This window comes from Dermacentor albipictus, chromosome 8 (genome assembly GCF_038994185.2).
Source record: "Dermacentor albipictus isolate Rhodes 1998 colony chromosome 8, USDA_Dalb.pri_finalv2, whole genome shotgun sequence".
Lineage (NCBI taxonomy): Eukaryota > Metazoa > Arthropoda > Arachnida > Ixodida > Ixodidae > Dermacentor > Dermacentor albipictus.
The window spans coordinates 121,866,689-121,894,445 of NC_091828.1; the positions used below are offsets into that span (position 1 = coordinate 121,866,689).

Below are 27,757 nucleotides of genomic sequence, written 5' to 3' on the forward strand. Positions count from 1 at the left end.
AAAGGCTATGCCTCACCGCACACAATGCCCGGGTGGCCTGAGCCCGGGCTGGCAACCTCGCAGGTCCTTTTTCCATTAAAGTTTTTTCCGTCCGTCCGTTTTTGCGTTTTACATGCATTTGAATAGGCCGCGTCGTAGTTGTGCCCGAGCTATACCTTCCTCTTAAAAACAAAGCTTATGGAGCTAAGTAGTTGGCGCCCGTATATGTCATTCGTGTCTCATTTCGTCCTCGTCTACTTAGCGCCGTAACCTTTGTTTTCAAGTTATCCGCCGTGGTAGCTTAGTGACTACGTTGCTGCGCTGCTAAGCACGAGGTCGCGGGATCGAATCCCGGCCGCGGAAGCCACATTTCTATGGGGGACAAACGCAGAAACGCCCGTATACCCTGCATTGGGAGCACGTCATAGATCCGCAGGTAGTCAAAATTAATCCGGAGTCCCCCGCTACCGCATGTCTCATAATCTTATCGTGGTTCTTGCAAACCCCGGAATTTTTTCTAAGAATCTGACCGACTAACTAGCTGACCAACCGGCCTACTGGCTGACTGACTGACTGACTGAACAGTCCAAATAACCGGCTGAAAGAGCAACGGACGGACGGACAGACAGACGGACGGACGGACGGACGGACGGACGGACGGACGGACGGACGGACGGACGGATGGACTGACTGACTGACTGACTGACTGACTGACTGACTGACTGACTGACTGACTGACTGACTGACTGACTGACTGACTGTACAGTCCAAATAACCGGCTGAAAGAGCAACGGACGGACGGACAGACAGACAAACGGACGGACGGACGGACGGACGGACGGACGGACGGACGGACGGACGGACGGACGGACGGACGGACGGACGGACGGACGGACGGACTGACTGACTGACTGACTGACTGACTGACTGATCAGTCAAACTAACTGGCTGACTGACGACCAGACGGACGGGTGGACGGACTGACGGACGGACTGACTGAACAGTCAGACTAACTGGCTGACCGACCGACTGACTGACTGACTGATCAGTCAAACTAACTGGCTGACTGACGAACGGACGGACGGGTGGACGGACGGACGGACGGACGGACGGATGGACTGACTGACTGACTGACTGACTGACTGACTGACTGACTGACTGACTGACTGACTGATCAGTCAAACTAACTGGCTGACTGACGACCAGACGGACGGGTGGACGGACTGACGGACGGACTGACTGAACAGTCAGACTAACTGGCTGACCGACCGACTGACTGACTGACTGATCTGTCAAACTAACTGGCTGACTGACGAACGGACGGGGACGGGTGGACGGACGGACGGACGGACTGACTGAACAGTCAGACTAACTGGCTGACCGACCGACTGACTGACTGACTGACTGACTGACTGACTGACTGACTGACTGACTGACTGACTGACTGACTGACTGACTGACTGACTGATCAGTCAAACTAACTGGCTGACTGACGAACGGACGGACGGACGGACGGACGGAACAGTCAGACTAACTGGCTGACCGACCGACTGACTGACTGACTGACTGACTGACTGACTGACTGACTGACTGACTGACTGACTGACTGACTGACTGACCAGTCAGACTAACTGGCTGACGGACGGACGGACTGACTGACTGACTGATGCGGTGATACGACAGCGGTAATGAAGTCACTCGGGGCGACGGCTCCCTCCCGCACTATTCGGCGTTGCACTGCCAACGCCACCTGTTGTGCAAGTGCAGCCACGTTCTCCCCCGATCGAAGCGTGCGGCCGCGGCTCCGTCGACGGCCCGTCGCGAGTGGTACCATGCCGCGCGTTGGCCTCGTGTGGTTTGTCCTGTCGGGCCTGTCCCGTGCAGCGACGGCCAACGACGCGGCGGCGGCGACGGCACACAACTGCACTCTCACCACGTGAGTTCGGGCTGCCTATTTTCTTTCTTTTTTGCTTTCTTTGCTTCAGCTACACCTGTTGTAGATGCTACAACTAACGCACGTCCTGTACAAAGTGCTGTCGTTGTTATTGTTATTCTTGTTGCGGCAGCTGGCATGGCTGTCATTACGACAGCGTCCTCTCGCCACGAGAGTTGTTGTCCCCTATTCTCTTTCGTAATTTGCATGAGCTGCGCCTATTGCCGTAGTTGATATAACTCCTACACACCTTGTCGCAATTGCTGCCGCTGTTATTGGTGCTGCGACTACTGTCACGGTTGTCGTTACAATAGTTCCTTTAGTTTTCGCTTAATTTGTTATCATGGTTATATTGCTCTATCGCAGTCGCATCTCAGAGCTCACTTCCGTGGTTACTGTTGAGCCGTTTGCAATGAGGCATTGAGGTTTTGCATTCTAATTGAGTATTGGACTGCCAGCGGAACTGCAGCTCTGTAGGTCTGTCAATTCAGTTTTCACTGCTCGCTTTCGCTAAATGCATCTTATCTAAGTGGGTTCCATGTTTAGCCCTGGATGCGCCAATCACCTAGCTATCACGCTGCTCGCTGTCACCATGCTCGCTGTCATCGCTGTCAACAAAACCGTGGCCATTCAGGGAGCTATTAAATAAGATATGCTTTGTGAATACAGACCGAAACATGTTTTAACACACACACACACACACACACACACACACACACACACACACACACACACACACACACACACACACACACACACACACACACACACACACACACACACACACACACACACACACACACACACACACGCACGCACACACACACAAAGGTTGTTGCGAGAGAACAGTTAAAATTATGGGGTTTTACTTGCCAAAACCACTTTCTGATTATGAGGCACGCCGTAGTGGAGGACTCCGGAAATTTCGGCCACCTGGGGTTGTTTAACGTGCACCCAAATCTAAGTACACGGGTGTTTTCGCATTTCGCCCCCATGGAAATGCGGCCGCCGTGGCAGGGATTCAATCCCGCGACCTCGTGCTTAGCAGCCTAACACCATAGCCACTGACCAACCACGGCGGGTGATGTTATGTGGCCCAGTGGAACGCTTCTATAACGAGGTGCTTGGGATCTCCGAACTCATTCGTTATACGAGTCACTTCGGTGTAAAAGTGGCGCAGCACACAGCTCACAACAGAACCAGGACAGAATCATTCCTTCGTTACATACGTCATTTCGTTGTAGAGGCGTTCGTTGTAAAGGACCTCGACTGTATAGGAAATGAAGCTGCGGTAATTCATAAATAATCCTACGTCACAGGAAACGCTGTCCTTTAGATATCGCAGTGCGCTTCTTTGGATAAATGCGCCTAAACTAGAATGATGGCTAGACCATTGATTTACAACGGCTTTAGATTAAAATTGAAAGCGGAGCATCGCGGAAAGCAAGCGTATTGCTGTCGTTTCAGGAATACTGGAACAATATTCTATAAGGGCGGCAGAATGAGTTCCTAGATGCGAGTTTGCTATTTTTGATAAACACTTATTCATATTCTATACGTTATTCGAGGGCTTTGGTGAGTTCACTTACTTTGACCTTTATCTTGCTTTTTGTATGGCTTTCATAACAAAGGTCTTTTTTTCCCCAGCTTTTTCATATCAGCTGTTAGTCAATCGTTAAGTTTTATTCCTTTGTAAAATTGTGTTTGGGTGGTCCGTTAATCGTCTAGGCATTTCGTGCAGGCTACTCATAGTGCTCATAGGTTTAACCATTGAAAGTCGATAGATTGCTTAAGCCTATTCTGACTAAAAACCTTATTTCATTTGACGTGAGCGCTGTGTATGTGCTTTCGATTGGGCTATTTTCGAAGAGATCGTGTTCATTAGTCGGCCAGAGTTGCAGGGCCATTGGGTACATAGTATGCCCCATGCATGTACATACTTATAACAAAAAAAAAAAACATTTGCAGGCGTTCTGCAGGTTTCCTAAATAAATTTTCTGAGCACTCCAACCTTGCTCGTGCAGATGTTCTTCCGATGAAGTATGGAACAACTTCCTGCCTTCCAATTACAGCAAGTCGGAGCCACCGGTCGTCGACGGTATGTACCAACAAGTCACCTAGCGCAAAACGAATTTTTTTTCTTCAAGGGCACATCATTATTATTATTAAGGGCAAAAAACAACACTTAACTTGCCAGAACTTTCTTTCCGTCGTAGATGCTTCCGCCCCCTTTCGCTTTTTCATAAAATCTACCACCACAACCCTTCGTTGAAACAACAGCTTATCACCCAACCGTCATACATATCGTCTCGCTCTGACACACAGTTTCAAAGCTCGTGTGCCGTCTTCACGTACTAAACTTTGTAGCAATGCATTCATCCCTAGCACAAGCAAAGTTTGGAACCACCTCCCTACGACCGTCGCAGCCATCCTGGATACTGACAGCTTCAAAACCACCATTCATAAAACGCCACGTTGAATATGTCTTTGTATCTTGCGCAAATGTTTTTATGTTCACCCTCTCTTTCCTGTAATGCCTTCGGGCCTTGAAAGAGTGTTAAATAAATAAATAAATAAATAAATAAATAAATAAATAAATAAATAAATAAATAAATAAATAAATAAATAAGAAAGGCGGATGCTGGAATCAGAACGTGCGTGACTCTTGTGGATGACCTACCAAATAAATAGTTCATCAAAAGAAACTATTGAACAGCAGTGCTTTCCTGGAGTCAAATTGCGGCGGTCAGCAGCCAACTGCAGCGAGTTGATTAGTTTGAACGGGCGAGCTAGATGGGATGACACACATAGTTCTTTGCAGTGATCAGAGTCACCGCGCAGAGATCCCCGTGATTAGGTAAGGCACCGAATTCCAGAATCAGAAAAGCTTTTTAAGCAAGCATTGCTCGTAGGAGCAAATTATAGCCAATCATGATGCTGGGCATGCAATTAGCCAAGTTGGAAAGACAATGGCGACTATCGTTTATGAACGAAAATGCTTGTGAATTCGTCAACCAGCGTCAAGCAGAAACACTAAATAAGGGTGATAGATCAATCTAGGCTGACACATTACTGCTAAAAAACTCCTTAATAAGGCAAAAAGAAAACTGCAACTTCCTCTCAAATTTCGCGTTCAAACCGCAGTACCAGTGATGACATGACGGTGGAAATATTTTCACGGCGTTTGGCTTCTACTACAGTTTATATTTTGGTGTAACTGTGCAGAAAAAAAAATTCCCGATATGTCCTCGGTTAAGTTGCAATGCAACAGAATTATTCGTCGTCAAAATTTATCGACTCACAGCCAGGCGCTGGGGAAAAAAAGAAACTGTGGCGTCACTGATCTCAACATGACGGCGTCACCCACCTTTCCATACTTGGGGCATTTCTTTCATATCGAGCGTCCGATCCCGCAAGATTGACCTTCTTGCGACTACAGCACGAGTCACAGGTGTCGCCTAGTCTCCCAATTCCACTGCGACCTCCGTACTTTCTACAAGGGGAGAATCGACGTGACGTCATGCCCTGTTGTCATGTTCCTTGTAGTTTGATTTGATTTGATTTGATTTATTGATTTCCATTTACACACACACATGTACAGAGGAGTGGTAAATGGAGGTGGATGAGGGAATAAAGCCGCACAGACGCGGCTTGAGGTAACCTCACCCCCTTAGGTACAATATGGCTGCATGGGGTAACACATCAAGCGCCATATAAATTACATTTATCTAGTAGTCATAAAACATTGCAGTTATACAATATATGAAAGAACAGTGAAATATTTCCACAATAACAATGCAAAACACACTGCGGCATTGAAATAAATAAATGATATACACTTGGTAACATAGACAAAAAAGAGGAACATAACACACATTAATAATCATTAACAAACGTGCTCTAAAGTGAAAGCAATAGAGTTTTAAATTCTGACAGTGATAAATCCTGTAAATTGAAGCCTGCTCTGTCGTATAAATTCAGTAATCTTGGAAGGTTGTTACACAACATTTGACAACCGTAGTTAGTTCTAGAGCGCGGAACCTTCGAGACTTCAGGTGTACGAGTTGAATAACGGTATGAATTGACGGATAGATTTGCAAGTTCTACAAGTAAAGTATTGTTACGTTTGGTATTAAAGTAATACTCGCGTAATAGTCTGCAGTTATAGATGTTTGTTATAGAGTTCTGTTTGCAGCCCGAGCACGAAGTCGCGGGTGCGACTCGGGCCGCGGCAGCCGCGTTCCGACAAAGAGGGAATGCAAACAAACTCGTGCGCTGCGGTTTGGGTGCACGTTGAAGGAGCTCGGACAGTAAAAAAAAATTAATCCGAAGCCCTCAACTACTACGTGCACACTGTGCAGTCTCGCGACGTTGAACGCCGCAATTTAATTTTGTTCGCAGCTTCCGCACCGTAAGCGAAGAATGGCTCGAGAAAAGTGGATCGCCATGAGGCGCAGCTTTCCCGCTCCGCGCACTGCCAAACAACGCGGTGACCACCCTGACGTCATTGCATGGCATTACGCGATGTGAAGGACGCTGCATTGCAAGTGCAAGTGAGAAACAGCGCCAGAAAGAGAATGAGAGAGGCTTGCTGCACCCAAAGTAACCGTCCATCCTACTCTTTAGAGGGACACTAAAGCAAAACTATGAATCAGTTTAGACACATGAAGCAGTTTGAGAACCCTACAGGCAGTCATTTCAAAATTAAAGTTTGATTATTAGATGAGAAAATGAAGGTCGCAGTATCGGTATTTGAATTTCGCGCCGAAAACCCGACGCCGCTACGTCAGTGTGACGTCAGGGATTCCGAACTATGTTTTCCCATTTGGGCCGCGTTCGCTGAGACAAGGTGCCCGAAACTTGTCATGTTTAACATTCTGTGCCTATATAATAGCACAATATAACATTCACACAATATCGCAATAACACACAATAACACAATATAGTCATTCTGTACCGATATATGTTTAGGAATATCCTAGAAAATTTCACAAAATCCATGACGTCACAGTGACCAGGTGCGGCAAAATTCAAGGAAGCGTCGCCACTCGTTATTCGTTCTTGCGCTTTTTCTGGCTTACCAAGCGTCTTATCGTGGTAAGAGCGGTGTTTTTCGTGTCGTAGAAAGGTAATTTACTGATGCAGCATAAATCATTTTTCTGTTTAGTGTCCCGTTAACGCCATAATGCCGTTGCCATGGGGAATGCAGTTTCGAGGAATCATCTACAATGCAAAAGGCAAGATAATGAACGCCGGCTACGTACATGCCGAAAATGATACTCGCATATTTATATATGCATAAGGCTGGGTAATGGTTTCCGCATCGATACACGCGAGATTGGAGTTGCGTGTGCCTGGCACGCACACGTACACACCTAGCGGGTCAATACAACGAGTAGACACTAGTTCAGGTTTCAAGGTCGCCTGAAGGATAGTACCCGCAAGCTAAACACGTGCAACAAGCAAAGCCACTTTCGGGAAAGCCCGATCATGACGATATGCATATGGAAACCCTATGCAAATATAGGCTGGCCTTCAGGAAAAGCAACGAAAGTGCGAAAGGTAAATTAGGACTAGTGGGAGACCCGTCTGTATTTTCCCCATGCCGGGTTTTGCGTTATTGCTGCGACGAAGAGAAAGAAAATGAAAGAAAGAAGTGTTTAATGGGAGCTAAAAGTGTCAGCGCTACTGTAAGCAGGACTTGCTACTTCAGATGAAGTGTTTGAGTTGACATAAAGATGAGGAGAGTATAAAGGAAACCAAACACACAAAACAAAACAAACTAGAAATAAGCTATTCGAGCCAAGATAACATATTTGTGAAATATTCTCTATAAGATCTGACTGGCGTAAGTATAATAGCAGGGTTTTCGTGGCTCAGATTTCGTTCCAACTTGTTTCTCAGGGTCCTGGGAGAACACTAGTGTCGTATTTATCCTCGTACACCAAGTGAAATCTTTGCTGTCATCCACGCCGTGGTATCACGGCGGCAGTGGAACAGCATAGCCTCTGTATATTCAGCTAGTTTACTCTTGCTGCGCAGCTGCGCTCTGAATTGCCAGATCATAAACAAAAACACTACTGATGTCGACTACGCAAAGTCTTCGGCGACGAACGCCACCCTCTATGCTGCATACGCATTTGCCCGGTCCACAGGGGACGCTGTAGATGAAGATGACTCGGTTCCTGTCGTGTACAGGATTTGCGAATTCTGCACGGCGAACGTGGAGACGACATGCCTCATGAGCTATTCTAGAGCTCCTCGTAATTTGCTTAAAATGCACCAATGCCACGCCACTACCACGTGACTGCGCCTCGAATGCGAGGAAAGCGCTGTCTGAAGCAACATCACCACTTGTAGCAAATAAACGAAAAAAAGAACGCTATGATTCAAGTGTGCGGCGGCGGTGAGAGACACGTTTCTTTGCAGATGGGTGGCAGTGCTTGGCTGGGAATCACACCCATACTACGCTTAGGCATTAGAGATGCGGGCAGCACGCAGTTTTACTGCTCTCTAAATCTCCTAACACTCACATGCTGATCCACATATCGAGAACAGATCAACGTCGCGACAAAGTTTCCATTGTCACTTTATAATAAAAATGTATCAAACAAGAAAAACATCCACGAAAGCATGATCTTTACAAGCAAAAAAGAAAACTATTGTTATAGGCATTGCAAGCGATTCTCTTTTTTTGCGCAGCTGACATTTTACTTCAGCCAACAGTCAATTTAGATCTCACTAGACTTACTTCATGCCTTTGATATGCCAGTATGACTGCAAGCTGGAAATAGTTGATAAAAATTATAATTACGATCAGGCGTATCAGTGTCATGAGAGGAAGAAGTGAGGGAAAGACAGGGAGGCTAGCCAGTTCATAGTACATACCGGTTGGCTATCCTGCGCAGAGGTAACGAGGTAAAGAAGAATTGAAGTGGATAGACCGAGACACGAGCTAAAAATAAGGCAATCTAAAGTTATAACAACCTTTCTTAGAGTTGAGCTCTTAGGCACCCATTCCTGCATTGAGCATCGGCGTGCCTCGGCGTCTCTAGTAAGCGAGCGAACGGGCAAAGCGAAGGAAGAAAGAGCGGAGGCGGAGTGCAGCTTGTGATGAAGAATGGCGACAGCAATAAGATCGCGAGGAGGAAAGCGGAGGAGGAGGTTTCAGCGGAACCATGAGGAGAAAAACGTAGAGCCGTGCAAGACGGGCTCTGCGGCGACGACAGCTACGAGATGGCGCCACAGTAGCGCACGTTAGGCATAGGGAAAGAAAGCGCTGCCTGAGTGCAGGTCTGTCTGCGGCGGCTGCTGTCAATTGCGCCCTCTCGTCATACACGCGCTATCTCTCGCGATCTCCCGAAAAGCGAGGCAGTGGCGCCGCACTGCACTCCATTGGCAACGTGCCGCACGCGGCAGGTTATCCGCGCCACCCAATATATTGCGAAACGAAAACGCGCAGAGAGCTGCGCTAAAATTTTGCATCAGGGAGTATCATAATCGGCAATGATCTTTTTTTTTACATTTCTTTTCATTTGCCATTGCATTCGGTAATTCTTCATTATGCCTGTACACACTTATTTGTCTGTAAACGGTCCATTGCCGTCATGTCTAGGGGGGCATTCATCTCGTCAAACTGCTAAATGTAGGCGCTTTAAGTGATTCCTCCTCCCTTTCAGTTAAAGGAAAGTAGAAGGGAATTGAAATTGACAATAAGAGAGAGAAAAAAAACACCGCCCACACACCCCGTACAGATGGTAAGCCAGCGAAGCTGAAAGGTGCGGCCGTGGTATTTATGCCGACGCCGACATTGTCGCTGCTCTGCCTTGCGGGCCTGAAGCACCGGATCCTCGGTCCGACGTTGTCGCTGGCGAACTCGCTCGGTCGCGGCTTCAGCGGCGTAACGTCGCCGCTTTAGCATAGCTTCGCGATCTCGCTCGGCCACACGACCCGCCGAATCGGCCCGAGATTACTGCTCGCGCTACGCATCGCGGGCCCGATCCTATACCGAGGCGTTGGCACGACTCCGACGAGATCTCTCTCGCTCCTGCTCTCGGCGCTGTTGCTCTTAGGCCAGCTACTCCTCAGGAGAACGAACGATAATGATATAAATCAGGAGAAAATTGGTTTCAAGGTAAACGTATATAAACAAATGTGTGTGTTAACTGGTATTTTATGTTTACCCGGATGCACGCTGACTTCTTATTTTTTAATAATGATAGAGGAGGTTATCATATCCACAGGACTGGCATGCTACTTCCGTTGTGATATAGGTTGAAGTTCGTTTGACCAGTATCCAAACCTTAGACGCGCGCCGGTCAGAGTCAAGACACCACCACAGACCACCAATAGACCGCAGATTGTGTGTGAACCCGTATACTTGAAGTAGTGTTCAGGACAGTCGTCGACGTGGTAAATCGCTTGAAAATGCAGATTACGCTGTCCAAGTGCTCGTCAACAGTGCAACTTGTATTCGGAGGAGGAGACAAAGGAGAAGAAAGACAGGGAGGTTAGCCAGTGTAAGTACCGGCTGGTTACCCTGTGCTGGGGAAAGGGTTAAAGGGAATAAAAGGAGAAAGAAGAAGAAGAGGAAAAAAATGGAAAAAAAAAGAAAATTCACACAGTAACGCGAAACTACGCGCTACAACGTTCAAAGGTGGTCGCACAATTCGCATGTCCTTAAAAACTTCAGCAAAGCCCTTAAGGCCTTGAGTGCCGAAGCCCGTCTGCACCAGTGTTCTAGAGCTTTTTCCCCTGTAAAAGGGCGATTGTCCAGTTTTGCGAGAGCGGTCACGAGCACTTTATAATTTGTATTCGGGATGGACCAAGCACGGTATTGAGCAGCGATCCCCCACGACCCGTTGACATATCATCTACTCTCAAACAGCAGCACAACGGATGGCGTTTTCTTTCTGTCTTTTTTTTGCAAAACCCAACCGAACACGTCAATATATTCTCAGAAACATTCTCAGTGCCCTTCCACTCTGTGAGGAAGGATGACCAGCGAAGCTGTGTATGTGGGCCCCTTAATGGCGAACTGCACCGCCGTCGTGGATCGGCCCGGCAATGCACTATCTTCGGGATTGGTCCACGTATGGAGAGTTTTGTGTCTGCACACGGACACGATCTTGTGGGAACTAGCCCTTAACAGCTTAGCTGTAAAAATTGGTTTCGTCACTGTGTTTCTTAACAAATTAACATTTGCATCACGCACTCCTGGTAGCGCGACTATTTATACCACGCTCTTCTAAATAGGACCGCGTGGCATTCAATCTGGTGATCCGCGCTAGCTTTCAATAGTAACAAACCCGTATTGCCGTAAGCGCGCGTCTACCTTCGGGACCCAACTCTCAACTACGCAAGCGTACCTGCGTCAGCGGGCTTCGTAAAGAATTATTTCGACAACTGAAGCCTACGCAGGGCTGCAATAACGACGTATTGAACGCGAACGCTCAAGCTGCGGCGTTGTTGAGCCCACATTCACGGGCCAAAGTCCCACGCGTAGGTTGCGCCATCGCGTGAGTGTCACCGGCACAAAGGAGGAGAAGGCACCTGTCTCGATAAAATGCAAACAAAAGAAAAGAAATGAAAAGAAAGGCCAGACGCGACGGGCAGCAAACGAGCATCTCGCGCTCTCGGGCCCGCATTGATTTGAACTTGGCCACGAGCCAACACGCGAGCGTATAGCGAAGCCGTGACCCACTATATGGTGCCGGGGACAGGGACGCGCATGAGGACGGGAAAGTCCACGGTCTTTTTCGGGACGCTGTTTTCGCGTCTGATCGAAACCGACTTCGAAATCGATGACGCGTCGCCAACGAGCATTTCTCTCGTCGGGACCGTTTCCTTTTTTATGCGAAGCATATTACGAGAGCTCAACCCAGCTCCTCAGGCGCGGCGGTGTCGCCATGAAATCACGTGACACCGTGACGTCACGACAGAGGAGAGGTGGCTTTGGCTCAACTCTTGCAAGACGGGCTGGGTGGGAATCGAACCAGGGTCTCCGGAGTGTGGGACGGAGACGCTACCACTGAGCCACGAGTACGATGCTTCAAAGCGGTACAAAGCGCCTCTAGTGAATGCGGTGTTGCCTTAGAAACGAGCTGTTTCTAAGGCGTGCGTCTCTTGCTCAGGCGCACATTTCGTTGCCGCGCCGAACGCTGCTTTGCTCGACGCTCACCGCGTCCAATGCGGGGCGCGTAGTCGCTGCCCTGTAGCCCATTGTCTTACACCCCTTGGCGGGTCGACGGGAACGCTGTCGCGTTCCACTCTTGAAGGCGAAGAAGTAATGCATGAGTTGTTTCTTCGTCTAGCCGAACCAAATATAGCCAAGCAACAGCAGTTCACCAGGCTAAACAGTGGTTCAACAACTAAAATAAAGGCTAGTATGCTTCGCATCCTGGGCTTAACCTTACCTAAGCCACAGCCATTTTTTCCCTCTCTCTTTTAAATATTTTTTTTTTGCATTCTTCGCGCACTCTCTTGCCGGGGGGGTGGGGGAGGGGGCGGCGTACCTTCGGTACCGATTGGAAAGAAGAGTGAGGATTTGAAAACGGTCGAAGAAGTGGCGTGCGGGACAAAGAAAAGAAGTAGCCAAAGAAAAGTTTCAAGGCCATGCGCGTGGTTTACGTGTACTTTGCGGGAAGTTAAGGTTAGGTTAGGTGTGTCTGTACCTCAGTTTGCGTGTGTGTGTCTATGGTTCCAGGTTGGTGTGTTTGCGTCTGTATGGAAAATGTACGACCTCTTCTTTCCGCCTTCAACGAGCTTGCATCGTATGTGGGCACGGAAGGTTAAAATACGGGGCGAGCATGAGGCTTGTGATTTGGAGATGGCCTGCTGTTGTCAAAAAGAAAAAAAGAAGGAAAAAAAACAGTCACATTTGCTCGAAACTGCCGAGTTTCTATGCTGAGACAGCTATTTCGTCTTGACTGGGACGTTTTAGCTTTCAGCTAGAATGTCTCAGACAGGGTGTTAACACACCATATTTGGCCTGCGTACAGGCATTTGTAGAGGTGCATTAAATAGCTTCTTGTTCCAATGGCCTCAATTCCCTTCTTCACTTTCTGTGATTCCTTCTTCTACCTACTGCAATATGTGAGAGTCTCTGGCGAGCCTTGGAGTGCTACTATTGAAAGAAATAAAGTAAGAAACTAGCAGAAATTTGGGCCCACCTTCATAAAAAGTGTGCAGGCAGATTTCTCCCTGTCGCAACCTTTCCAAGTTGATACTTTGCTGGACTATAGGCTGGAATCATCCACCGCTATGTTGTCGCCAGTGTCACACAAGAAAAATATGAACTGATCAAAAGATAACAACACGTGTGGGCACGGAAGGATTGCAGCGATAAAGCATTTATCGCATAAGTGCGTGGGCAGCTACGAAAACAACAAAACGCCACATTCTGCGAAGTTAACTCGATTAGGACCTAATTTGTGCTCCACGAGCGATCCATGAGCACGCGTCTCTTGAATTCAGGAGAAACGGTGGTGAAGAAATCTCACCAGGTCGTCAGTGACAGGTTGAGAGACCCAGCAGCAAGGCGGAATTTCTTTTTTCACAAAGAAAAAGAAACACAAGAGCGATACCTTCCCAACGCTATTGTTACTCAAAGCGCTCTGAAAGAAAATGAAAACTTCCCTATCAAAAAGCAAAATGATAAACATGATCTCTGTGGGAGGCTTCATTTTATATGTGTTATTGTTATCCTCTGCCTGGTGTATTTCTGCAGTATTACGAACCTATCGCCATAATTGAAGTTCATTGCGCATGAGATGCAGACATTATACGCTTTTCTTCTAAGATCTATCACCAGTATTTGAAGGTCGGCGTGGCTTTGTTACCATTTCATGGGCAGTTTGCTTGCAGGGGATAAAAAATAGTCAACCTAGGGAACTTCTCATATTGGCCCATAAAACTCCAGAATTAATTAATTGATTAACTTTTCAGAGAGAGAGAGAAACAGAGAAGAGCTGCGTTTACTAGGGACCACAAATAAGAATGTTCAAGCTAGATTGAAAATTAGGCTGCTGTAATAATGAATTCGTCATTCATGCACAAGAACATAGCTTTTGTCATACGAAAAAATAAAAATAATAAATAGAAATGAAGTGGCACCACGTATTTTGCGCTATGGCGCCTCTCACGTGTAGCAAGCACTTGCTGCATAAAAGACTGTGTCAGAGCAGGAGGTCACGTGGCGATAACGTCAACTCGTCCGTTTTGACTGTGGGGGATTCAAGCGGAGGAACACCAGTGGGATCTTCGGTGTGAATCGCTCACACAACAACAAAAGTATGCATATTCACACACAGAACACATCGGTAGACTTCTAGACGAATAATATTTTAAACTAACTCCCCTTATGTTTTCAGTTCGTTGGCCTGGATGTGTTTAACTGAATGACGTCATGGCATGCCCTTCCAGATCTTGGGTAAAACCTATTACGTACACAGATCATCATACAAATACACAAATGACACATACGTTCGCCAACATGTACATACAGTCAAACTGATCATGACGTCTCATTAAGAACTGTCATTCTAAAAAATTCTTGAAGCGCTTTCGTTGCACCCCATGCATGACCCGTATTTCTCCTCTGGCCAAGGATGCCCCACATAGGCAAGCTCGAGTCGCAGAACGAAATGAGCGTAGCCTTCAGCGATTCTCCCTCTGATAAATAATCAATTGCAGTCACATAATACACGCTTGCAACACCTCTGACACATCGTGCACATTAATTGCAAACTTCAGTTGCCACACTCGCAGATTTGTTCAGCCTAGGTACCTCTCGCGTTGGTCGAGTGCACATCACACTCTCCGTTACTACGCAGCAGCTACTTATTGCTGTTTATTTATCGATTACACAAAATATAACTGGAAACTGTCCTGGCGCGTCTAGTTAAAAGTATGTCACAAACTCGTGACAAACTGTTACCGTGCACTAGATGCTCTTGCCACTGCACGAAAAAAAAAAAAGTATACTATTACAGAAGTCACGATTATCGCGATTTCGCTAAGCGTTATTATAGGAGAGGACGTCAAGGACATTACAGTGAAAAAACAGCTCAGAAAGTAGCTCTGACTCAAGTCAACCGCACGACTCTGCCCATAAATGTATGGGAAAATCAGCGGTTAGAGTCGGGAAAGTGAATTGGCTTTTGCCCGAGAGGCTGCATTGATATTTGCCCACGGCTGCAACGATCGACGTCGCTAGACGGAAATTACTCGCAGCCTAGCGAAATCGAACACAAAACCGCTGCATTGAGACAGGTCATAAAGATTGCAGTGTCCGTTCCAGACAACAAAAAGAAAAAGAAAAGACGATGTTACCGTATCGTCTGCTAAGGGAAAGAAACCTACCGTGATTTGCTATATTCCTGATATTATGGTTATAATATGATGAATGTAATCATTAGGATGTTCTTATTGATGATGATGATGATGTAATCATTAGGATGTTAAATATTGATGATGACGACGACGACGACGATGGTGATGGTGATGATGATGGTGATGATGGTGATGATGATGATGATGATGATTTAAAGATGCTTTTTGAAATGACGTCATGGTACATGCTACTAAACCGGTAGCCTGTGTCGTCGCCGTCCCCTCTCTCTCCTCTCCTTTCTCGATGACGCCCCCTGGGGTTGTAAGTTTCTTGCTCATAATGTGGTTCTACTTCACGTTTCCCGCATTATAGAGCGTGATTACCAGCTGATGCAAGAAGCTGAAATATTTTTATAAAGAGGAGCTTCTTCTACTGTCAAAACTCAAGTCGAAGAAGGAAGTTTGTAAAAAAACGAGAAGAAAGAAACTGAAACTTCAATTTGCAGCACTTATTCATTTCTCAATCCCTAACATAAAAGGCTGCGCTGTACAAACAGGCTACGGGAAGATAATGTGCTTTTATTATCGGCATAACAACGCCAGGACATACTTGGACATTTGTGGATGTCATCGTGCCATAAAGAGCCTCATCATCTCAACTTGAACACTCTTTTTCTTCTTAGATAATGCCAATCGCAAGACGTACAAGCTTTCCCCGTTGTAGTAGTCACTCCAATCTGTAAGATCAATATAAGTTTCATACAGATACCATGAAGTCCACAATGTTTTTAATCATTGCTAGCGCATGACTACAATTTCATGACACCTCCACATAGCAAAAATGAACTATCGGTGACATTAGAAGAGCTATACAAAATCGCGACGTTCTCGAACTGTATCGAAACATAACTGGCATTGTAAGAATCTCTAGCAAATCTGTGAGTGACCGCCTAATTCGCAACACGACAGTTTGTTTACTAAGTGCTTCGGCCACGTCATGACTCGTAACACATGCTACTTGCGCATGAAACTACTAGCTTTTATTAGTTCGTATGCTGCTTTCTTCAGCTCTGATGATCACAGCCATCTTTTTCCGTAGGCTGTAAGTTAGCCTAGCATTATTATCTACACGCGACGTGGGCTCGTAGATATTAATTATAGTTTGTAAGCTTTTGTCTTGCAATACAACTAACTTCGATTTGCTTGCAGGCATGGCTGTTTTAGTGAACGTCTCGATGAAGATTGTGGACGTCGACGACATCAACGAAGAAAGAATGGTAAGTTTATAAGGACACCTGTAGTTGGCCCTAATGTCCAGAGCTAAATTACAAGGCGCGCACGCACACGCGCGCACACACACACACACACACACACACACACACACACACACGCACACACACACACACACACACATACATACATACATACATACATACATACATACATACATACATACATACATACATACATACATACATACATACATACATACATACATACATACATACATACATACATACATACATACATACATACATACATACATACATACATACATACATACATACATACATACATACATACATACATACATACATACATACATACATACATACATACATACATACATACATACATACATACATACATACATACATACATACATACATACATACATACACGGAGTTCCAATGAAGCGCGCACTGCCTGTGCACCCTCGTGGATCTACTATTGCGTTGCCTTCTTAGCGGTGCGTCAAGTACGATGCAAGCCCACAGCAGATGCCCTCTCACGCCCCACAACGAAGCGGTCTTAACACTTCCTAACGTAGCGTAGCCCTCGGTAGGCAGAAACCGAGCGTCCCTCGAGCGCACCCGTGCAGACTCAAATGTCAGCCTTCGTTCCCCCTTCGCAGCACAGCTCACTGCCCCAACTGTCGCGAGATAAGGGCAGATATCATCGCTATCACATTCTGTACTCATGTAAGGCTGCCATTACCTCTCCTTGTTTTCCTTCCCCTCCGTCTTGGAGTGCTTGGCTTCACTCGGACTCGGCGGATCAACAACGGGCCTTAGCGGAGCAAGCGCTCACTTTACTGGGCCTTAGTGGTGGCCTTAAATAAAGTTTTTTCCCTCCTCCTCCTCCCCCCTCTTTGTCCCCCTCTCCCCAATTTCTCAGGACTTCCGCCTGCACACGTACATCGAGGAGAGCTGGCGCGACGACCGCCTGCGCAGCAGCCCCTTCGCCCAGAGGTGGCGCCGGATGTCGGTCCCTCGGCGCGTGGCGCGGCTCATGTGGGCGCCGGACGTGGTGTTCTCCAACACCAAGAGGAGCAGCATCTTCCGACAGTCGGTGGACAGCGTCGCCTACAAGATTGCGCGCGACGGATCGGTGCACAGGCTCACGAGGCAGGCCGCTTCGAACTCTCCTCAGTCTCCTCGATAACCCAATCGGGAGGGGGGTTACCTTGTTTTCTTTCTTCTTGCTGCGCTATACTGCTATAGGAAGGACAAAGAAAGAGACAGGCACACATGTGCGCCAACTCTCAACTGTTTATTGTTCGCTATTGCACGTCAAAATAATGTCTCTTTTTTTTTGCCCTTCGTATAACAGCAAAGCGCAGCAAGCAGATAGATGCCAAACCAACTAGCCCCAGTCAAAGCTTTATTGGGGTACACTTGCTTTTAAGAGGAAGCTTTAGCTTGGGTGCTCCTTTCTAAATACATGTAAAAGGGGAATTCGTTTCTCTCGGCAATCGCTCCACCAAATTCGACGAGGTTTGTTGCATTTGAAAGAAAAACTCAAAATCTAGTGACCGTGTGTTTCGAATATTTGATTTAGTCATCAATGTTTTACTAAAATTTGGAAAAAAAATCGCACATTTTCAGAAAAGGAAACTATCAAGTTTACAACTCTGTAACTCAGCAATGAAAAACGATATCGCAATTCTGTGAACTGCTTATCATAGTACATTTAAGGCAGACAAAATTCATATGTTACACATAAATTCTCAAGAAAGATGAGTAATGTGGACACACAGCTTTTCCAGAACCCTTGTACACAACGTAACAAATTCACATAAGATATGAAATCAAATATAGAATGTGCCCGCTTTGAATGATGTAGTTGATGCCTTTACAGAACTGCGATATATGAACCGCGATATCTGCATGCAGAGCTGTAAATTTATAAACTTCATGCGTCTATTTCTTTCGTACTTTCAAATTTCTGAAAATCCGTCTCACAATATTCAGGCCCTAAATCGAAATTCCGCTTCCAACAGTCAATAGAATTCAACTTTCTCTCTCGAATGAAACACATATCATTAAAATCGGTCCAAGGGTTATCTCAAACAAAACGTTTTTGCGTTTTACATGTATTTGAATAGGCCGCGTGGGAGTTGGGCCCGAGCTAGAGCTTCCCCTTAAAGCGATTTCTTTGCGAGCCCTCGCGGACTTTCCTTACCGCGTGGCGCTGCTGGATATGCTACTGACGTGCCCGACGATGGCATCGAACCTCGGAAACCGGTACACACCAGCCCGGTGTTTTAAGCATAAGGGAACAGTTGCACGCGTAATTCGATCCTTCCAACGAAGGATACAATTTTGCACATTTGTTAATGCTTACGCTACACAAATAAATGTTAGGTTATGTCTCATTATCCATTTACTTTCATAATGGCGTTATAGTTACTTCCGTAATTAGTAACATGTAGTAATAATTATTATGCATTTTTACTAGCACGTCTGTAACTGATTTGTAGTAGTACTGCCAAGCCTAAACCAATACTATCTTTGCTATTTTAATTTTTTACATTATTTGTCGCAACTGTTGCTTATATTTTTACTCACACGGTGTGCAGGAGGTCCCATTACAATCTTTGACCTCGGCACCTCCTCCTGTATAGTATTACCTTGTACTGTATCTTGTCTGTTAATAAGAAAACCTCATTCATTCATTCATTCACAACTATAGCCCTTCCAGGCGATCGCCATGCGTGACACATTGTGTAGCACGGGTGTGTGGGAGCGCTTGCGTGCGCATTCGACCAGCTGCGAAGGGTCTGCACTTGGAAAGCTCGTAACGTGAACGATGGCGGCTGCGGCGAGGACGTTTGGTACGACCTTGCACGTGACACTGCGATAACGATCGAAGGAAGTAATGCAGGTTTCGGCACCCTTTATGCGCATAAAGAAAGCTTGCCTGTACATATATTCCAGAAGGGTGCGTTGAATTCGCCGCAGATTTTATCCTTCTGGAATTTAATGAATAAGCGATTACGTAAGACATATATCCCGGTTGTTGACTCAGCAGCGTAACCCAACTGCGTATAATTTTGCGAGCGCATTTATTACCACCAGCTTTTGCTAAATTTCTCAATTTTCGCTTTTTATATTGTCGGGTTGTCAGGGACGCCAGAAAGCTCCACCGAAGAAGATACTACGCTTCTCAAAAAATATTTGGGGAGTGTGAATGCATGGCCCCCGAGACGTGCGCGCGCTGGCAGGCGTAGTGTTTCTCACTATGTTACCTACAGGGAAATCTGGCGCTGCTGTGGTGTTGTATGCACTTGAATGCCGGCATATGGTGACTTCAGATTGGCATCGTTTTGGGAGAGCCATGAGACATTGAAGACTCGCCTTGCCGCTAGGGCTTCGAGGCGAAATAAAAAAAAATACTAATTGAACCTTGATGTTCATCTTCTCCTGGTGTAACAAACCCATTATTGGGGAAGCACGAAAATGTGGTTTTGAAAGAATACTTTATCAGTCTAAACTGATTTAATTCTTATCATGTAGTGTTTTGTTCCTTTAATCTTGTTCCACGTATGTTTTAGCGGAACATAGTTGCAAATATGCTCGCTTAAAAGAAATTATCTGGAACTAGAATACTGTGCTACCCACACTTAGTAGAACTTATCCAGAACTAAAATTTTGTGATTCGCACACCTAATGAAACTTGTACGGAACTAGAATACGAGATATGTAGCATTGGCAAGAAATTTCATCCAAGGAACAGACGACGTCCAAGGATACTTGTTTCAGGGAGATACCAGTTATTAGACAGTACATATTTGCAAATATATTCCACTAAGTGCAATTTATGTGAAACGATATTATGAGTGCATTTATGTGACTCTACAACTAAACATACACTCTTTCATCGTGGTTTGCAAATACTGTCTACTTTTTTAAGTGGTATAGCGTTGTGCATGCAATCACTATGTATATATATATATATATATATATATATATATATATATATATATATATATATATATATATATATATATATATATATATATATATATATATATAAGAAACAACAAGGATAGCCGAGGGGTTCGATTTTCGTTCATCATGACCAAATAAAGGCAAGAGACAACCAAGTTAAGGAAAGTTGCAGGGAAATTAGCTGCAGTTGAAATAATTGAAATGCAGAAAATATTTTTAAAAATGCAATTGAAAGTGCACGAAAAGACAACTTGCTGGCGGTGGGAGCCGAACCCACGACCTCCGCATTACTCATGCGTTGCACTACCGATTGTGCTATGGCGACGGCTACCAATCCGTCCACTAACTTAGTAACATCCTTTCTTTTGCCGGATAGCGTAACGGAACATACACATACAATATATACATTAGTCATATCATAAGAGACCAACAAACACTGACACAAAGAACAACATAGGGGAAATTGCTTGTGCTTAATGAATGGAAGAAAGAAACGATAAATTATTGGAAAATGAAAGTGAATGAAAAAACAACTTGCCGCAGGTGGGGACCGAACCCACAACCTTCGCATTTCGCGTGCGATGCTCTACCAATTGCGCTACCGCGGCGCCGTTTTCCCATCCACTTTCTTGGGTATTTATGTGCCCTATAGTAGAATCCTGGGAGTTAGTGGGAGATGTCTTAGGCGTCAGTGTGCGTTTCTCAGGATATGACTAATAAAAATCAGGCCCTTAGGTTAACCTCCTCCTTCTCGTGTGTGCATATATATATATATATATACACACTTGAGTGTTTTTGTGTGTGTATGTATGTGGTGTGCGGGTTGTTTTAGAGCCAATTAGAGCAATTACTCACTTTTCACATTTAGCGTTTTCACTTCAACTTATGTTCTAAGTGCGTCTTCAAGCAATTTACAATCTCGGGTCCATCAACGTGTGCAGGTACCTGTTCCAAGTTCGGTGCCTCATGACGTTCCACAAGTACCCGATGGACATCCAGCATTGCCACTTCAAGGTTTCGCTGCGTAAGCCCGATGCCCAACAATATTCCCAGTGTTCATTGCAGCTTAAAAACTATGTACCGTCTAGCTTTCGCGCGCAAGCAATGGCCCAAGCGTTTTCTTACTGCAAGCTCTATTTTGGATGTTTTGATTCTGAATGTCGAAATTAGAATTACTCCTTTATGCACAAGGTAATTTTTTTTGTTGTTGTTGAAAATCAGCTTCGACAGACTTCCAAACGCTGGTAGCATTAAACATGTACGGACACGCAGTGTGTTAAAAGGAACAACACAATACGTTAAAAGCGCTGCTTGGTTTTTCATGCTGGGCTGGTCTGAGAACATGTGGCCACGCGCGTAGTCGTTCTTTTTATATGCGGGCTTTAGTTATGCAGTCCAAGAACGATTGCGCAATAAGTAGTAAATTGATCATTCATGAATAGGACGTTTCGAGGAAATATCTGCAAATTTATTATTTGAAGTTTTTTTCATAGTGACTTGCGCAATCAATTAAATAATATTGACTAATTAGATATACAGCTAAAGGAAACCGCAACAAGCTCAGTTTGCTACATATAGCGGTCAACAACGCGTTTTTATTGCGATAGCAAATATGTGGACCCTCCAGGCGCATTTCCGCCATTTGTCGTCGGCGTCGCCGTGATGTTCATATAAAGTCCAACGGCGATAACACCGTCGCCGTGCGTCCTACGCTACAAGTGCGAGTGAAAGCGTGCGAGGGGAACCGACGTTCGGCGGTTCAATCTCGCCCGCGCGAAAGGGAGGATAGATAGATAGATAGATAGATAGATAGATAGATAGATAGATAGATAGATAGATAGATAGATAGATAGATAGATAGATAGATAGATAGATAGATAGATAGATAGATAGATAGATAGATAGATAGATAGATAGATAGATAGATAGATAGATAGATAGATAGATAGATAGATAGATAGATAGATAGATAGATAGATAGATAGATAGATAGATAGATAGATAGATAGATAGATAGATAGATAGATAGATAGATAGATAGATAGATAGATAGATAGATAGATAGATAGATAGATAGATAGATAGTACTTTTATTCATTCAAAGCGGCGACGAAGCGCGCTGTCTTGCGCCGCGCGCGAGGCACCCAACGTTGCGATGCACCGGAAGGAGGGGAGGCAGGGTAGTGGCGTTCTACTCCAGCTACAACTGCTTATGTCACGGCCGTGCGCGGTCGTGCGGCCGTATCGTGAGAGCGATCTGCGTTGGGGGCAGAGTCCGGGTGCGTCGACGGCTCGTAGCTTTGTGCAATGTGTTCTCGCCGCTCCTCAGTTTGCGTCGAAGCGATCGACAGCACGAAGGTCACTTCGCTCGCTGCTGCTGCCGCAATTCCTCACGCCAGCGTTTTGACAGCGTGTGTGCGCGGTCATCGTGTCAGATGTGTTCGTGTTTGCTGTGCACGCCTACACCATTCTTGTTAATTTAGTTAGTAAACGAATGTTTACCACTTTATACGGCTGATAAAAGTACGATCCGTCGTGTGGTTGTTTGCTGATTTGCCATCGCAATCAATTCTTCACCTTTCGGGAGAAACTCCTTGTCGAGGTCACCAATAGCGCACAAGATAACTTCCAAAATTTCTTTCTAAAAAAAAAACGTTACCGTCCGATTCCAGTCGCCACGCCAAACTCCATCACGGAGCTGAGCTGGGACGGCAATGTGGACGACCAAGGGGAAAGTCGGGCCATCGAGTTCGTCGAGCGAGTCGAACCGCTCCAGTTCCGGATCAAGCGGCCCAAAGTGCATCGCTACAGCGAGAACTTCCTCGGAGGTGAGCGTTACGAGGACCTTCGCAATATATAGTACTGTCCTAGATATGGCGACCAAATGACGTGTGGCTGGCTCCTGAAATGGCTTCCGGCGTTTGCAGTACTCAAAAGCATGGCCTTCGAGGTCGGATTCCGTCGCTCCGAGTGAGCCGTCGATGCGAGTGTGATTTGGACACCGCCTTTTTTTTTTTTTTAACCGTCCGTCACCTTCGCGTTGTTCTTCCGCGTTCTTTCGTCCGAAGTTGGGCTTATGGTTGTCTTATCCCTTCTGCGACCGCTGTTAATGAGGTAATGACGTGGTAAACGTAGAATAAATAAATAAATAAATAAATAAATAAAGCAGCAAACGGGTGCTTTTGCATTCCGTACGCTAGGGGAGCGAGGAAGCGTTTGTGGTTCAGAGATAGCTAAAGAAATACTAATTAAGCTAGGAAGCTCAACAAGACTAGCACTTGATTTGCTACCCGTTCTCTGGCGTAAGCGGCGGCAACAGTTATAGTAGGGTGAAATGGATAAGGAGACATGGTCTTGGCTTGTAGCGCGAAGTGAACACGGACACAGAAAGGAGCAGACAGGATTATGCATTGCCCCCCCCCCCCCCCCCACTCTGAACGTCCATCATCTCAATAATAATTTTGCTGCCCGTACAGAAAACTACACGCACCTGCTGGCGAACTTCACCTTCGAGCGCCGCCTGACGGCGTCCATCGTCAACACCTACATCCCGAGTAGCCTGGTGGTGGTGCTGTCGTGGCTCTCGTTTTGGCTCGACGTGCACGCGGTGCAAGGGCGCATCACCCTCGGAGTGACCGCCATACTGACCCTCACCACGCAGGTATGCCGTCCACGCGCTCGCACGTTCGCGTGCACAAAGTGCGCCATCTTGAAAAGGCCCGCGTTACTAAACAGACGAAAAAGAAAAAGAAGACATTGTCACGCAGAAAGTGACGGCAAGAAGGCCAGCTGGCGAAGTACGATTAACTTACACATGAGACCTTTGATCGCGAGAACTTACTTTGTAGAGTTAACAGAAAATTATCGATAATAAAAGAGCATCGGCATCAGTCAAGCGTTACATTCACTCATCTTGAACGAAAATTGGCGGAAAACAAGGTGGCGGTCGTAGTAGAAACAAAGCCGTTGAATTGAACGATGCCACCTCTCGAGAGCGCGCCGCCATCTGTGATTTGCCTCTTCTGACTTCTGTAATGTAGAGTGCATTATTCAAATAAGGAAGTGCGAATGCTACTTCCTATGCGGAAGTGTAGAAGGACACATTAGGAGGTTACATTCTATGTAACACTGCTATCCTAAGGAGTTTTCACGCTAGGTAACGGATGCCATTCCAGTATCCCCATTAATAAGTGCACGGCGCTCCTAGAAGTAAGCGGTTGACCTAGTGGACTTTCACTGTGCTAGCTGTGTACCCGTCGTGGTTGCTTAGTGGGTATCTTGTTGGGCTGCTAAGCACGAGGTCGCGAGAACGAATCCCGGCCATGGCCGCCGCATTTGGATGGGGGCGAAAACACCCATGTACTGAGATTTAGGTGCACGTTAAGAAATCCCAGGTGGTTTAAATTTCGAAAGTCCCCCACTACGGCGTGCCTCATAATCAAATCGTGGTGTTGGCAAGTAAGATCCCATAACTTTTTTTGTGCTGGCTCTGTAATCTCATGACGGCTAGGGTGACGTCTGCTGGATTCCCGTAGTGGTAACCGGTTCTAAGAGCGGCGTTGATGAAGACATTGCGCGAATTTTGATAAGAAAAATAAGCATTTCTAAATGCTCCTGTAACATTTGCGGCGCGTCAAAAACGCGTTACTGCGAGCTCGTCTCCGACGGGCAACAGCACAATAACAGGGATCGCGTGGGGGTAGAAAAAGGCATAAATATCAGTACGAAATAGTATAACAGCGCATACAAACATACTAAATCTAGGCAGGTTTATAAGAGGATTTGCGCAGATCCACACATTCTGAAAAGATAATACTATGAGCTGCCTTTCGCAAGTAGCTCGCTAACAAGCATCATTTGCGTTCCTGCAACCGTTACAAGATGTACCAGCGGGTTATTATTGTAAGGCGAGAGTGTGACGACTTCATCAAGATGGCGACAATGAGAGTATGCCTACGTTCACGTGAGCCCGACGTGAGTGAATTTAGTCAGAAGTCGGGTGAACCGAGACCGATGAGACCGCGTTCACAGGAACTCGCTTCGGACGGGTCCGAACAACGGCAGCACGCAGAGTCGAGCCGAGACGTCAACGAGATTGAAGGGGGCTTCTGGTTCTCGCGGCCGGTCTGCAACAGCTGTTTCATGGCTCTTGTTGTTATAATGAAATTGCGTTGCACCGTGTTTTCCTTAGCATTGTCCCGATACCGTTCCAGCTTCCGGCGCACAGAACGATGACGCCTCAGTGGTTCCGCCCAAGCCCCAGCGCTGGCTGGTCCCACCCGTCTGCGTTTACATGCGCACTGCAAACGGGTCGGGCTGGCTCAGCCCGACCGGGTAGCCTTTACGCGGACTCGACAAGAGCGATGCCAGCCCGATAAGCCGACTCGACCTGCTTCTTTCGTGTTTATTCTATAGTATATATAGGCTCCCTTTAGGGAGCCAGACTTTCGCCACTCTTTTGAGACACTGAAAGAATGCGTGCGTGCATTACAGCGCGTTCAAACATGAACAGCAACTCTGGCCGGTAGCCTGTCCCCAGACCATATAGTTGGGGCGCCAGAGCTAGCGTTCGAATAAACGAAAGCGCCCTCGCAAAATTTCCGACTTCACAAGTATCCGACCTACTCGGCACATGCGGCACCGCATTCAGGAATTTTAGTTTTGAGTTTCTTCTCTAAGGACCGATTTCTTACTACTGAAAAATGAATAAAAGGTTTCACATCAGAAACTTGATTCGTCGTCTCCGTTCGTGCGCAGGTCGTACAATCCCGCACGGCGCTCCCACCGGTGGACTACGTGAAGGCCGTGGACATCTGGCTCTTCGCGTGCCTCATCAGCGTGTTCGCGTCGCTGCTGGAGTACGCTGTGGCCTACCAGTACGTCAAGTCCCAGCGGATCGTGAGTACACAGGACTACGGCTTTCGCGGGACGGGGTATAGTCGGCAACAAATAACCCCTTTGTTGGCCTTGGTGTCAGCGCTTGTTGGCCTCTTATGATATGATCAATCATTTGTTGTAATTCGTGCCCAGTGTTGCTGAACAGGGCAATGTCATCTGCAAACCGAAGGTTGCTGAGATATTGGCCGTTGATCCTCGCGGCTGAACCTTCCCAGTTTAAGAGCTTGAATACTTCTTCCAAGCATGCAGTGAATAGCATTGAAGAGATTGTGTCTCGTTGACTGACCCCTTTCTTTAAAGATATATTTCTGCTTTTCTTGTGGAAAACCAGCGTAGGTGCGGAATCTTTGTAGATATCTCCGAAGGTATTCACATGTGCCTCCTGTATTCTTTGATCACGTAATGCCTGTGTGACTGCTGGTATCTCTACTGAATCAAATGCAGTTTCATAATCTATTAACCTCACAGTTAAGGTGCATATCTTGATGCTGTATGTAGCATAGAGCACTTTGCAAATACAACGTGCGTACGTGCGTGTGTGTGCTTAGGTTTTTTCCTTTTTTTATCCTTCTTTCTTTCTCACCTATTGCATCCCCTTTCCCCTCCCCCAGTACAGGGTAGCCAACCGGAGATAATCTCTGGTTAACCTCCCTGTCTTTCCTTTGCCTTTCTCTCTCTCTCTCTCTCTTTGCAAATACAACTTGAACAATTTTGTTATATTTGCTCCTCGGCGTCCCTGTAAAATGTCAGAATCCAGTAAGAAGACACTTGACGCTGACCCCACTCTGACAACGCGATTCGATCGCAGGGTTTCCAAGGAGACGGCGCCATAGCCGACGAGGACATCACGGAAAACGACATGCTGGGCTCCGCCGGCTCCATGGCGTCCACCGTGTCTCGCGGCAACCTTCCGGCACCGTCGAGGTTCCCGATCCAGCCGCTGTTCCAGCCGAACAAGCTCCTCGCCTTTGTCGCCAAGTTCCGCTTCCTGACTGTCAGCAGCTCCAACGTGTTCGACAGTGTCTCCCGCGCCGTGTTTCCTTCGGTGTTCGTGCTCTTCATGATCGCCTACTGGGCTCACTACCTGCCAAGCGGGAAGCCCGGCCACTGATCTCTTGCGATGCGCTAAGCGAAAGTTATTAGGGAGCAGCTCATCCCGTGAAGACACCAACCTTCGCGGAATATCTGGTTGCCACAGACTTGGCCGCCAGCAACAACGCCGATATCAGCTTCTTGTGACGCATTGTGCAATGGTACACAGTGCGTTAGACGCGTTTGCATCGAACGGTCCATTGAGCGAAAAAGCCGGCTTCGGTAGCAGCGAAACGGCATCTAAGTTCCCATTGGCTGCAACGCCAGGTCACGTGCTCGTATCGACGGA

The 27,757-nt window shown here is 46.4% G+C and overlaps 1 protein-coding gene across 1 annotated transcript; it reads left to right on the plus strand.

Moving 5' to 3' along the window:
- Nucleotides 1-1,811: 1,811 nt before the first annotated feature.
- On the plus strand, nucleotides 1,812-27,589 carry LOC139049320 (glycine receptor subunit alpha-2-like). The gene is made up of 9 exons (XM_070524698.1): nucleotides 1,812-1,915; nucleotides 3,937-4,010; nucleotides 16,454-16,521; nucleotides 17,423-17,652; nucleotides 21,420-21,502; nucleotides 23,151-23,306; nucleotides 23,955-24,139; nucleotides 26,236-26,376; nucleotides 27,185-27,589. Exons 1-9 carry the CDS (start codon nucleotides 1,812-1,814, stop codon nucleotides 27,485-27,487), a joined length of 1,344 nt encoding a protein of 447 aa, XP_070380799.1. The 3' UTR covers nucleotides 27,488-27,589.
- The last annotated feature ends 168 nt before the right edge of the window (nucleotides 27,590-27,757 follow it).